The 11,614-nt window shown below is 46.6% G+C and overlaps 1 protein-coding gene and 1 long non-coding RNA gene across 17 annotated transcripts in view; one reads left to right on the top strand and one right to left on the bottom strand.

The window, feature by feature from the left end:
- The window catches only part of LOC116542629, a 12,600-nt gene extending 1,083 nt beyond the window's left edge, over window positions 1-11,517 (bottom strand). The window contains exon 1 of the long non-coding RNA XR_004265294.1: window positions 11,479-11,517. This is a non-coding gene — a long non-coding RNA (uncharacterized LOC116542629). The remainder of the gene's footprint in view (window positions 1-11,478) is intronic.
- Window positions 1-11,614, top strand: part of KLC1 (kinesin light chain 1) — a 46,450-nt gene that overhangs the window by 27,569 nt on the left and 7,267 nt on the right. For 4 of the 16 annotated variants that reach the window (XM_032267648.1, XM_032267645.1, XM_032267646.1 and 1 more), the window contains exons 13-14: window positions 2,581-2,631; window positions 3,232-3,823. The exons of 2 other annotated variants lie outside the window; for them this stretch is intronic. In XM_032267648.1, coding sequence (XP_032123539.1) covers window positions 2,581-2,613 — 33 coding nt within the window. In that variant the 3' untranslated portion in view covers window positions 2,614-2,631; window positions 3,232-3,823. Of the gene's footprint in view, window positions 1-2,580; window positions 2,632-3,231; window positions 3,824-4,678; window positions 4,810-9,792; window positions 9,860-11,000; window positions 11,500-11,614 lie in introns of those variants that run through there. 10 more of the 16 variants (XM_032267636.1, XM_032267637.1, XM_032267634.1 and 7 more) reach the window with 5 other exon arrangements.

The following is an 11,614-nucleotide window of genomic DNA, read 5'->3' as shown; positions in this document are numbered from 1 at the left end:
GTGTGTGTGTGTGTGTGTGACAGAGAGAGAGAGAGATTACAGGTGTGAGCCACCATGCCTGGGGGGGTGTGTGTGTGTGTGTGTGACAGAGAGAGAGAGAGATTACAGGTGTGAGCCACCATGCCTGGGTGTGTGTGTGTGTGTGTGTGTGTGTGTGTGTGTGTGTTATTTTTTTTTTTTGAGACAGAGTCTCACTCCATTGCCCAGGCTGGAGTTAGGTGGCACAATCTTAGCTCACTGCAACTTTGCCTTCCAAGTTCCAGTGATTCTCCTGCCTCAGCCCAAAAGGCATTTTTATGCTTTTTTAAATGTTGGAAACTACTACCATAGGCAAATACATTGTGCTCCCGTTTGGCAGTCACAGCTTCAGTAGAAGTGACTGCAGGGAATGAATGTGACAGCTTTTGATTAAGTTATAATAACCACATACACCAGATATTGGGCTCAGTTTTTCTCAGTATTCGTAAGTAACATTTAAAACAGAGTTACATGGTCCAAGAAAGGGCAAGTTTGTTAATAATTGTCCCCTGTGGCCCTGGGCGTTGGTGTCACACAGAACTGAGAAGGCAGGCAGGTGGTGACAGATGCTAGTAATGTGCAGGGAGCGTCTGGATCAAAGTCTCGACCTGGAGGGTGGTCCGTTCAAGGAAGTGCAGTTCTCGTCTGTTTTATTTTGTTTTGTTGAGATGAAGTATTGCTCTGTCGCCCAGGCTGGAGTGCAGTGGTGCGATCTTGGCTCACTGCAACCCCTGTCTTCCAGGTTCAGGTGATTCTCCTGCCTCAGCCTCCCGAGTAGCTGGGACTACAGGTGCAGGCCACCACGCCCGGCTAGTTTTTTGTATTTTTAGTAGAGACAGGGTTTTACCATATTGGCCAGGCTGGTCTCAAACTCCTGACCTCATGATCCACCCGCCTCAGCCTCCCAAAGTGCTGGGATTACAGGCGTGAGCCACCGCACCCATCCAATTCTCTTCTTTAGGTACACACCACAGGGTCTGTGATTAAACTACTGAACAGCGGCACTTCTGTGACCTCGTTTTCATGTGATGTGTGCACATCTGGCAGCCGCTGTTGCTGTGAGTCTCAGTTGGCTCTCTCTCATCGTCTTGCCTCTGAAAGTGCAGCTGCTTTGTGCACACATAAATCCTTTTCTGGATAAAACTGAGCCTCCTATAACCACGGTCCGTGTGACTTCGTGTTCATGGTGTGATGTGCATGTGTCAGTCAGCAGCACCAGGTCCCCGTTGGGATGTGGGAGTCCCTTGGGCTGTCTCTTCATTAAGCAGTTGTCTTTACAGTGGTCCCATGAGACACACACAGCTGCATCACACATCCTACATCCTAGGTGAAGCCTGAGTTCCCGAGGTCAGTCTCCTGGCTGCAGACCTTTGTCTGTCTGTAAGTCACCAGCTCTGCTGTGGACTTTTGAAGCAGCCCCCCTCTGTCTTGCCCCCATGTGAAGATTTCTACATGTTTCTGATATACTACATTCTTACCTAGGATTATTGGGGAATGGAATATATTGTTAGAAATGATGAATTTTTATTTTTAAAAAGTTACACTAAGGGCTGGGTGTAGTGGCTCATGTCTGTAATCCCAGCACTGGGAGGCTGAGGCGGGTGGATCGCTTGAGGTCAAGAGTTTGAGACCAGCCTGGCCAACATGGTGAAACCTCATCTCTACAAAAAATACAAAAATCAGCCAGGTGTGGTTGTGCACGCCTGTAATCCCAGCTACTCAAGTGGCTGAGCCAGGGAATCGCTTGAACCCAGTAAGGTAGAGGTTGCAGTGAGCCAAGGTCGTGGCACACCACCTGGGTGACAGAGCCAGACTCCATCTTAAAAAAAAAAAAAAATTACGGTAGTAAGACAACTAAAGTATGCCAAAAATAAACTTAAAAAACACCAAATTATATGAAATTCTGCTATACATAATGACTGCCTATTTTTAAACTGTGAATACATTATACTGTTAATCCTGTTCAGATAACCCAACCCACCTTTGTAATGTGAATATTCTTTCCCAGCAATATAAAGAGGTAGACATTTCTTAAGGCGTTAGAATGCAGTGAATCCTCCCAGACCCTGACGTCCAGTTGAGTGGAAATCTGCCTGGGGTAGGGCAGCTGCTGGCCTTACCCTGGTTTTCAAGGCCAACGTGTTCAGGTGGCAAGTGCAGGGAAGTGGGCAGACTGACCCAGAGTGGGGCACACCTACTCCATTACCAGTCCTAGGTGTTGGTCAGGGTCTGCAGAGGCTCAGGGAGGAGGAGGCAGCTGGGCCGGACCCCAATTCTGGGACTCCTGGGAGCGCGCACGCGTGTGTATGTGTGTCACATGAAATACTTTTGAAATCTGAGTGAAATGAGTCTTCCGTGTTCCGCCAAGTATTTCAGGTGTATTATAAATAACAGTATCTGTAGTGTAGCACTGAGTTTTGAATGAACAGCAAGGGCTGCACACTTGATGCGGTGGTAGCATTTTAGCATCCTTTTTCTGAAGAGCAGCAAAAACTTGTAATTTTCTTGTCCTCCCAAGATTTTTGAGGTGTTGGTAACAAGTGTTATTTTTCCATTTTAAAGATGAGAAAAATGAAGCTCGGGCTGGTTAAATGACTTGCTCAGCGTCCCATGGTGAGTCCGAGCGGGCGGGGCGCAGGCCCTGCTGTCTGGTGCCTCTGTCGAGACGTCGGCTTTCCAATCTGGCAGGACCCAGGACGCAGTGCTGCCTGTGGAATTCATTTTCTTTTGGATTATCAACTGCATGTTTAAAATGTGCTGTAGACTTTTAAAGTCTGTGGTTCCCTAAAGTTTCTGAAATGTCTACAATGTGTCTTTAAGAGAATGAAAGTCATACCGTATTGTAGCCTTTATTGTGGTCCCTATGTTTTTCATTGCATAATCTCCTTACGTACAGTTACTTGTAAAGCCTTTTACACTAAGTGTCAAGGAGATTTCTAACACATTGCTAATCTGTAAAGTGTTGAAATTTACTTTGATGACCATTGGGAATGGACCAGTCTGGATTCTGTGAAATGCACCCTGAGGCCTGGCACCTGCTTTATGCTGGGCTGGTAGAAGCAGGCAGAAGGTCATCCCAGTCCTAAAGCCACTCAGAAGGCTGCTGAGACTTGTGACCTAGAAATACTGTAAGCCAGGCTGTGTTATGTAGGGCCCGTTGCCTTTCCTCACTGCGGTTTCACGTGGGTTTTCTCTCTCCTTTCTGTCTGACAGGCCTAGCCGCCCGTGACTCTCACACTGTCTCCTGCATGATGGGTGGCGCCTCCCACAGCTTCCCTTCTCTCTCCAGTGCTGCCCGCTGTGTCTAGCAGCCCCCTAGGATCTTGTCAGAGCTGCACCTCTCTGTGACTGACCATTCCTTTCGGTGCTGCTGTCCTTTTTGGGGGGGGGTTCCTGATTTCTGTATACATGTAGCTTTGCCAGATATGTACTTAGTAATATAAATTGTATTAATAAAATCCATTTACTATGTAATACACGACTTTAAAAATTAAGAGCGATAGCTGTTCACTCTGATAACAGGTAGTTAAGTGTCACACAAGGTGTTGTTGCAATGGCATGACGGTGACCTGTTGACGTAACTAAGCCTTAGAGCAAGGCATGTGCCGCACGTGCTCCGTGGTACTTAGAGCCCTGGGGGCCCCGAGCAGACTCCGGGTCTCCCTAGGATACGCCCCAGTAGCATTTGCCGTGTAGTCTGTGTGAAATTTGGGCATTCTGCTTTTCTCTACTAATCTTGAAGTGCTCAGTGATTTGTGTATTTGTGTCTTTCTAACTTCTAATAAACTCACTCCGACTGACCTGTGTCTTGCGTCTGTCTGCTTGGTAGAACTTCTCACTCTATCCATGAAACGCCGCATGGCGCAGCTGCTGAGGGTCATGGGGTGACTGTTCATCTCACCAAGGAGTTTCTTCCGAGAATAAATGTTGCCGTATGCACATTTTCTTTACTCTGTGTTTTTAATTATCATGTTCAGATACTGCCAAGTATTTCACTTATTAATACCTGAATCAATTAAGATGAGAGCTGGCCACTCTCACCTCCCTACAAGGTTGTCTGAGGATTTTTAGTTATTTGCATAGAATGAGCATTTTATTTAATTTTCCAACCACCTTTATAGTTAACATTTAATGAAACTGTTCTGTAAAATTTACTGAAGGAAACAGTACCTCACCAACTACTGCACTTAGACAAAACTGTTAAAAGGAAGGGCCTCTGTCAGATCCAAATGGTTTGGGTCCTCTACTGTGTTACTTGTCCACATGCTTTTACATGTCTATTAAATGTGGAAATCAATTTTGGTGATATTCCTAGAAACTGCTTTAATTTTCTAGGAAAGTTAAAGACTTGTGTGCTGGCTTTGTCTCAAAATTGCAGTAGGATTCACGTTGCTTTTGGGATGTGATCACTTTTGTTTGTAACAAGAGCTTCCTTATGTCCAAAGGTTTTCATGATCACTGGATTATCTTTAATGAAATTAAAAATGGATAAGTTCCAGTTAAAGTACATGGTAATTGGTGGCTTCTGCAAGACTCTGTCAGCAGTGAGCTGCTGGCGAGCAGGGCGGCCTTGGTGGAGCCCTTACTTGCACCCGGTGTGGCTCTTGTGGGAGGGAGGGAGAACCACCTGCAGCTTCATGTTTGTTCACGTTTTTTTCAGGATGGCACTGGATCTTTAAAACGCAGTGGTTCCTTTAGCAAACTCCGGGCTTCCATTAGACGCAGCAGTGAGAAGCTGGTTAGGAAGCTGAAGGGAGGAAGTTCACGAGAGAGTGAGCCAAAGAACCCCGGGTAACTATCTCTTCCAGCTCTCCTGACTCCCCTGCACGCCGGCCGAGGGGCCGCTTCTGCTAGCACAGCCTTTCTCACCCACAGACCTCAGAAAAGACACTCCAGTGGTTCCTGTATTCTCACACTGGGGGGGTTTCATAGTTGCCACCTAGGTTTTTCCCAGGATAGGTTGAGAAATAATTGGGTAACTTCCTGTTAGTGGCTAAAGAGCTAATACCTTTAAAAGAAAATACGGAATTTTTTGATTCTGTCACATTCTAAGAAAGCCTTAGCAGTGAAATGTCAGAGTTTATATTAAAACATTGAGCATTTTGAATTTGTTTACTCTAGATGTGCATTATTTGTTTTTAAAATTAGCATTAGTTTAAATTATTTAAAAATTTTAATCTTTTAAAATCAGATGTTAGCTACGACTATATTAAATCTCATACAGTATTATAATAGGGAGAAAAATGGTTTCAAATAGCATCAGAACTTTTAAGACTTTATTATAAGGAGATTTTCAAAACCTTAGGTTTTTCATATGTTCAAAAAAAGATGTGAGTCATGCATCTTAGAGTCTTTTGAAAAGTAACATTTAAATTGTCAGGTAATTTGGTTCTTAGGTTGCCCTTTGTTTTTTTGTTTGTTGTTTTTTTTTTGAGACGGAGTTTCACTCATGTTACCCAGGCTGGAGTGCAATGGCGCGATCTCGGCTCACCGCAACCTCCGCCTCCTGGGTTCAGGCAATTCTCCTGCCTCAGCCTCCTGAGTAGCTGGGACTACAGGCACGCGCCACCATGCCCAGCTAATTTTTTGTAGTTTTAGTAGAGACGGGGTTTCACCATGTTGACCAGGATGGTCTCGATCTCTTGACCTCGTGATCCACCCGCCTCAGCCTCCCAAAGTGCTGGGATTACAGGCTTGAGCCACCGCGCCCGGCCCTTTGTTTTTAATATGGTGCACAAAGTTGACAGATTGCCCCTGCCACGGTGTCCAGGGTCACCTCTGGGCAGCTGCTCCTGGCTTGGGCATATTTCTCATGAGGCAGGCTTTTGCCAGCCATTCTGTATAACTTTGACTTTCTAAATGGTAGCAACTTTTTAAAGAGTGATTCCTAGTAAAACTATTTTACAAGTGATCCCACTACAGGTTCTGTGAGTAGGAAGTCTGATCATCTCCAGATGGCGAAACTGAGTTCTTCAGGAGAACATATTGGAATTATTAAAGTTAGATGCCTGATCAGTTGTTTTGTTTTGTCATTTTGGGTTTTTTTTTTTTGAGGGGGTCGGGGAGGGGACAGAGTGTTGCTCTTCACTCTTATTGCCCAGGCTGGAGTGCAGTCACACAATTTCAGCTCACTGGAACCTCCACCCCCTGAGTTCAAATGATTCTCCTGCCTCAGCCTCCCGAGTAGCTGGGATTACAGGTGTGTCCCACCATGCCGGGCTAAGTTTTGTATTTTTAGTATAGATGGGGTTTCACCACGTTGACCAGGCTGGTCTCAAACTCCTGACCTCTGGTGATCCACCCGCCTCACCCTCTCAAAGTGCTGAGATTACAGGCGTGAACCACTGTGCCCTGCCTATTTTGTCTTTTAAAAACTATTTCTATATATGTCCACTTTTATCCCTCTCAGTGTCCCTGACAACTTAAGCCCTTAGACCTCCTGCCTCACACAACCCAGGTACGGGGTGGGCAGAGATAGCCCAGCCCCTGGGTGGTTGGGCTCGCCCTCTTGTCCGCTTTGTGTCCCCGTGGGAGTCTCCATTGTGGATGGAGACTTCTCTTCAAGGCTGTGAGACAGGTGCAGGCCTGAGGCAAGTGTAGTGACCTGGCTTTTGTAAGGAGATTCTCATAACTATTTTCCAGCCTGTTTCTGGAGAGGGAGTTTTAGAGGCCCCATGAATGTTCACTCTGAAAACTCCCAGGATTTGAAGACTAGACTTCTGGAAGTTTATGTGGATTTAGCAGCAAATTGTCTATGATGAAACAAATGAACTTTTATTTGGGGGGTGAGGGGAATAGGTTCTAAATTGGCTTTGGAATAATGCTCTTATTTTATAATGTTTACAGATTTCCAGAACCAAAATGTTATAGGTTACTACTGCCTCTTGATGAATTGTGAAAGATTACACATTTCTTCGTACTGCATTTAGAGGGTCTGAGCAGTGCTGTGTGACTATTTGGTGTCCCTTCCTTGGAATGATTGGATGAGTCATGCAGGGCGCTCAGATCCCCTACAGGAATTGTATCATGTCCCACAGAGAGCATTCTGGACATGATTTAATTCCTGGAGGAGACACTGGTTGTTTCAGGTACTTAAGTTCTGAAGCCTTGTAAGTGTAGAGGTTCTGGTGCTGTAATGTTGTAGCTTGGACCACAATTCCCACATGACAGCTCTCAGAGTTGTTCTGCTGTTTCGTGTTTTCTGTCTTTGCCATGATAAAAATGTAGCAGTGTGTGACCAGTCCCCTGGTGTTAGAACTGTGGTCAGTGTTCACGGGGCTACAGCACTGCTAGCCTGAAGCATGTGACATAGGTGCACACACTTGCACGGACTAATGTTTTCTAAGTGACTTTGGAAATTGCATCCCATAAAATACGTACACCTGAATAATCTTTCCAAATAGAAGTAACTGTTTTTATCAGCTAGACGGTAGTCTCAGACATCTTTTGGGGGGTTAGTTTGGACAGAGACTCGAGGCCCCACCCCTGAGTTTCCAATTCCTGAGTGCCTGATCCTCGGAATTTGCGGTTCACACAAGTTCCCACAGTGCTGCGGCTGCTGGCCCCAGGTCACTTTTTGAGAATCACTGAGCTGGATGTAGCAGGACCAGGGTGTTTGCAGTTTGCTGTTTGGCCTGACTCCTAACAGTTGCTGTACTAAAAGGTTTCTAAGCCACGTGTTCAAAGGAGGCAATTCGAGGGAGAGGTAGGAAGAGATGTTAAATTGTTCTATCCTTTCGTAAAAGGGAGTTTGAGGGAGGTTTGTGTAGCTCTTTTTTAAGTTAATGATGGCCGGGCATGGTAGCTCACGCCTGTAATCCCAGTACTTTGGGAGGCCGAGGTGGGTGGATCACTTGAGGTCATGACTTTGAGACCAGCCTAGCCAAGGTGGTGAAACTCTCTCTCTACTAAAAATACAAAAATTAGCCAGGCTTGGTGGCAGGCGGCTATAATCCCAGCTACTTGGGAGGCTAAGGCAGGAGAACACTGGATCTTGGGGTAGGGCAGAGGTTGCAGTCAGCCGAGATCACACCACTGCACTCCAGCCTGGGTGATAGAGCGAAACTTCATCTCAAAGAAAAGAGTTAATGGCCACTTAAACAAGAGCAAGAATAATTGAGTATGTCAGATGATAATTTACTTGTGATTTGGTTTGATTTTATACTTTGTTCTTGAGTAATTCTAGGTAGAGAAAAACCTGTTTCAGACTTCAGCAGTGTTTGTGCAAGCTTCATTGGGATGTTTTTGTTTTGTCTTGGTTGAGACATTTTGGGGATGGGTTTTGCTTGGGGATAAGGAAGTTCAGGTCTTTGCTTTTGGTGCAGTTGTTCAGCAGGGGCTGGCTGAGTGTCTGCCATGTGCCAGGTGCTGTGCTCATAGCACTGCTGACACATGGGCGGGTGCTCTGGGCTCCCAGCCCCATCCCAGCGTCCTGTGTGAGGCCGTCCCTGTCACCCTTCAAGCCTGTGCCCCAGCCTCACAGCCATCGTCCTTGGCTTGCCTGGGAACTGCCATGCTGATGTGTGCTGTCCATGTTGCATGCAGTTCACGTTCGGAATTTAAGTAACCCTCAGTATTGGTTGCTTTAGTTTTAAAACGTCAGGTGAGTTTATGTTCAGAGGCATCCATGGTGGTGGTGAACAATGATAGTCATTTTATGACTGTCCATCATTTAAGTTACAGATAATTTATAGGCTATTTCATCAGGTATTTTCAAGATATCCGATGGGAGGAAAAGTAAATATATGTATAAATTCCTGTATTTCTTTAAATGTAGAGCCATTTCTTTAATTTTTGGTGTCTAAGTAGAGAAATACTGGCTTCAGAGTTTATTTTACTAACAATAAAGTTGTTTTCCCTGCTTTTAATATAGAAAGAGGTAAAAAATAGTATATTTATGCATCTTCTTTTAGCAGTGAACTTTGAGTATCTCTTCATGATCCCTTAATGGTGATGAATCTGACATGAGCCATTGAACTCCCTTCCTGAAAATCATCAGACAGAAGGCAGAGCCTCTCTGCTCCCAGATAGTTCACCTTTTTTTTTTTTTCTTTCTAAAGAGAGACAGGGTCTTGCCCTGTCACCCAGGCTGGAGTGCAGTGGTGCGATCACGGCTCACTGCAGCCTTGACCTCCTGGGCTCAAGCGATCCTCCCTCTCTGATGGAGTCCTGAGCAGCTGGGACTATAGATGGACGCCGCCATGCCTGGCTAATTTTTTTTTTTAAAGATGGGGTTTCACCATGTTGGTCAGGCTGGTCTTTGAACTCCTGACCTCAGGTGATCTGCCTGCCTTGGCCTCCAAAGTGCTTGGATTACAGGCGTGAGCCACCACGCCCAGCCTTAATTTTTTTTTTTTTTTAATTTTTGTAGAGATGGGGTTTCCCTATGTTGCTTGGGCTGGTCTTGAACTCCTGGGCTTAAGCGATCCTCCTGTCTTGGCCTCTCCCAAAGCACTGAGATTACACAGGCTTGATCCGCTGCGCCTAGTCTAGATGAGCCACTTTTTAAAAGTGCAAATATAAGGACACTTTGGGTTTCTATATGGTACTTTAAAAGAAGCATTTTACTGCGAAAGATGCAGAGAACTGTGGTCTTTTCTCCTGGGCACTAACTAGAGTGAGACCCTGGACTCCCATGTTACCCAAGCAAGATGAAGGCAAGGTCCCGAGAACCCGTGTCACAGAGGCCTTGGAGGGGGCTTTGCTTGTGCTTCCTGTTGCTGGTTGACCGATGTGCTGACCGTTTGTCCTTGCATGTCCGTGTCCGGGTTGCAGCATGAAGCGTGCCAGCTCTCTGAATGTCCTTAACGTTGGTGGCAAGGCTGCTGAAGATCGCTTCCAAGTAAGGAGCCTACCCCGAGTTGTGTCCTGGGGTGCCCGGACCATGCTGACAGGTCTGCTGCAGACCCATGCCCAGCCCCCGCTCTGCCCCTGCTCCTGCAGAGGGCTGGGGATGCCTCGATGTTTGTTTCTAGACAGACAGTTGTGACAGTAGTATTTTACTATTCTGCTTAACCACTGATGACGTGAATTATGGGTATGTTCACACCGTGAACATTCTCAGAATAGTGATGATCTCAAACTATTTAAAAATAGTGTAACCTAATTAATATATTCTGTTCAAGTACTATCGAAGCTTGACCAGTTACTAGTTTGTATGATTAGTTTGATTTAGCCTCTACTAAGTTTATAATTATTAATAATTTATTGTCTACTTAAGCTGTTCAATGTTTAAGAGTATTCAAACTTGTATTAACATGACGACTAACCTGTTGTCCGTTTGACACTGAAATCTTGAGCACTTAGTGAAGGTGTCCAGGTCTCACAAACACATCAGGTTCACATTTGACGGTACTGGCTCCCCTCCCCGTCATGGAGGCCTTTTGAGTTTTCAGTCACTCAGCACTTTGTGTGGCTGTCAGCTGGTGGCTGGTGCCTGAAAGCACTGGCTCCCTTCCCCATCGCAGATGCTGAGTTTTCATCCACTCTGCCCTTTGTGTGGCTGTCAGTGGGTGGCCGGTGCCTGTGGCTGTTCTAGTATCTGCCTGTTTCTCAGGTGCCCAGCAGCTCAAGCTGCTGGGACTTGGCAGTCCCTGCCCCTGTGCTGGTGTTGAGAGCTCGTGATGGTGGCCAGCACCCCGACCTGTCCCCCAAGACTCCTGGGGGGCAGCTGCCTCTGGAAAGCTTTTCCCCAGCCTCCTTCTCAGTGGCTGTTAAAGAGGCTGGGAGGGTGCTGGACGTTTTGCTTGAACCACCCCAATAATGAGAGGAAAGAGTCTGTTGTTTTACAGGGTTCTGTAGCTGACCCAGTCTTTTGCCCTCTGGTTTCTCGGAGTTTCCCTGCACACAGGGACTCCTGGGGCTCTCGAGTGCCAACCTAGACTTAGTTGTGCAGCTGGTACTGTTAGGCTTGAGGCCATTTGAAGCTGGCATCATTTGAAGTCCTGGTTAAGTGTAATTTTTCCATTTGTTTTTTCATGCAGGAACGAAATAATTGTCTGGCAGACTCACGAGCTCTGAGTGCCAGCCACACTGACCTGGCCCACTGAGGGCAGCAGGGCTAGGTAACCTGCCTTGCGAGTGTGAGACTGCCTCGCCCTGACACGCCCCTCACCGCCCTGCCCGGAGGCGCCAGCCGCACTCCTTGGCTTTCTTTCCTAGATAGTGACGTCCACCAACCTTGGAGGTGCCTTTTCAAAACACCCGGGCAGCCGTGCCCCAGCATTCTGTTACCCGGCCTGCAGTCCTAGTGCCAGGAGCTGCCCCAGCCACCACCCAGCCAGGCTGGCCCAGGGAGGCACAGGGGGTGCCGAGGCGGCTTCAGCATGCTGGGGATTGGCTCCTGCTCACAGACGCTGTTGCATTTCCTGCCTGCTACCTTTTTGCCATAACACCAAACTCTCTTTTAAATTGTAACATTGTAATAAGGCTGTAAATTGGGTTGGGCGCAGTGGCTCACACCTGTAATCCCAGCACTTTGGGAGGATGAGGCGGGAGGATGACCTGAGGTTGGGAGTTCAAGACCAGCCTCACCAACATGGAGAAACCCCATCTCTACTGAACATAAAAAATTAGCTGGGCGTGGTAGTGCATGCCT

Source organism: Sapajus apella, unplaced genomic scaffold (assembly GCF_009761245.1).
Source record: "Sapajus apella isolate SASKATOON/1434 unplaced genomic scaffold, GSC_monkey_1.0 scaffold170, whole genome shotgun sequence".
In the NCBI taxonomy this organism is placed as follows: Eukaryota; Metazoa; Chordata; class Mammalia; order Primates; family Cebidae; genus Sapajus; species Sapajus apella.
This window is presented reverse-complemented; position numbering and strand designations above follow the sequence as displayed.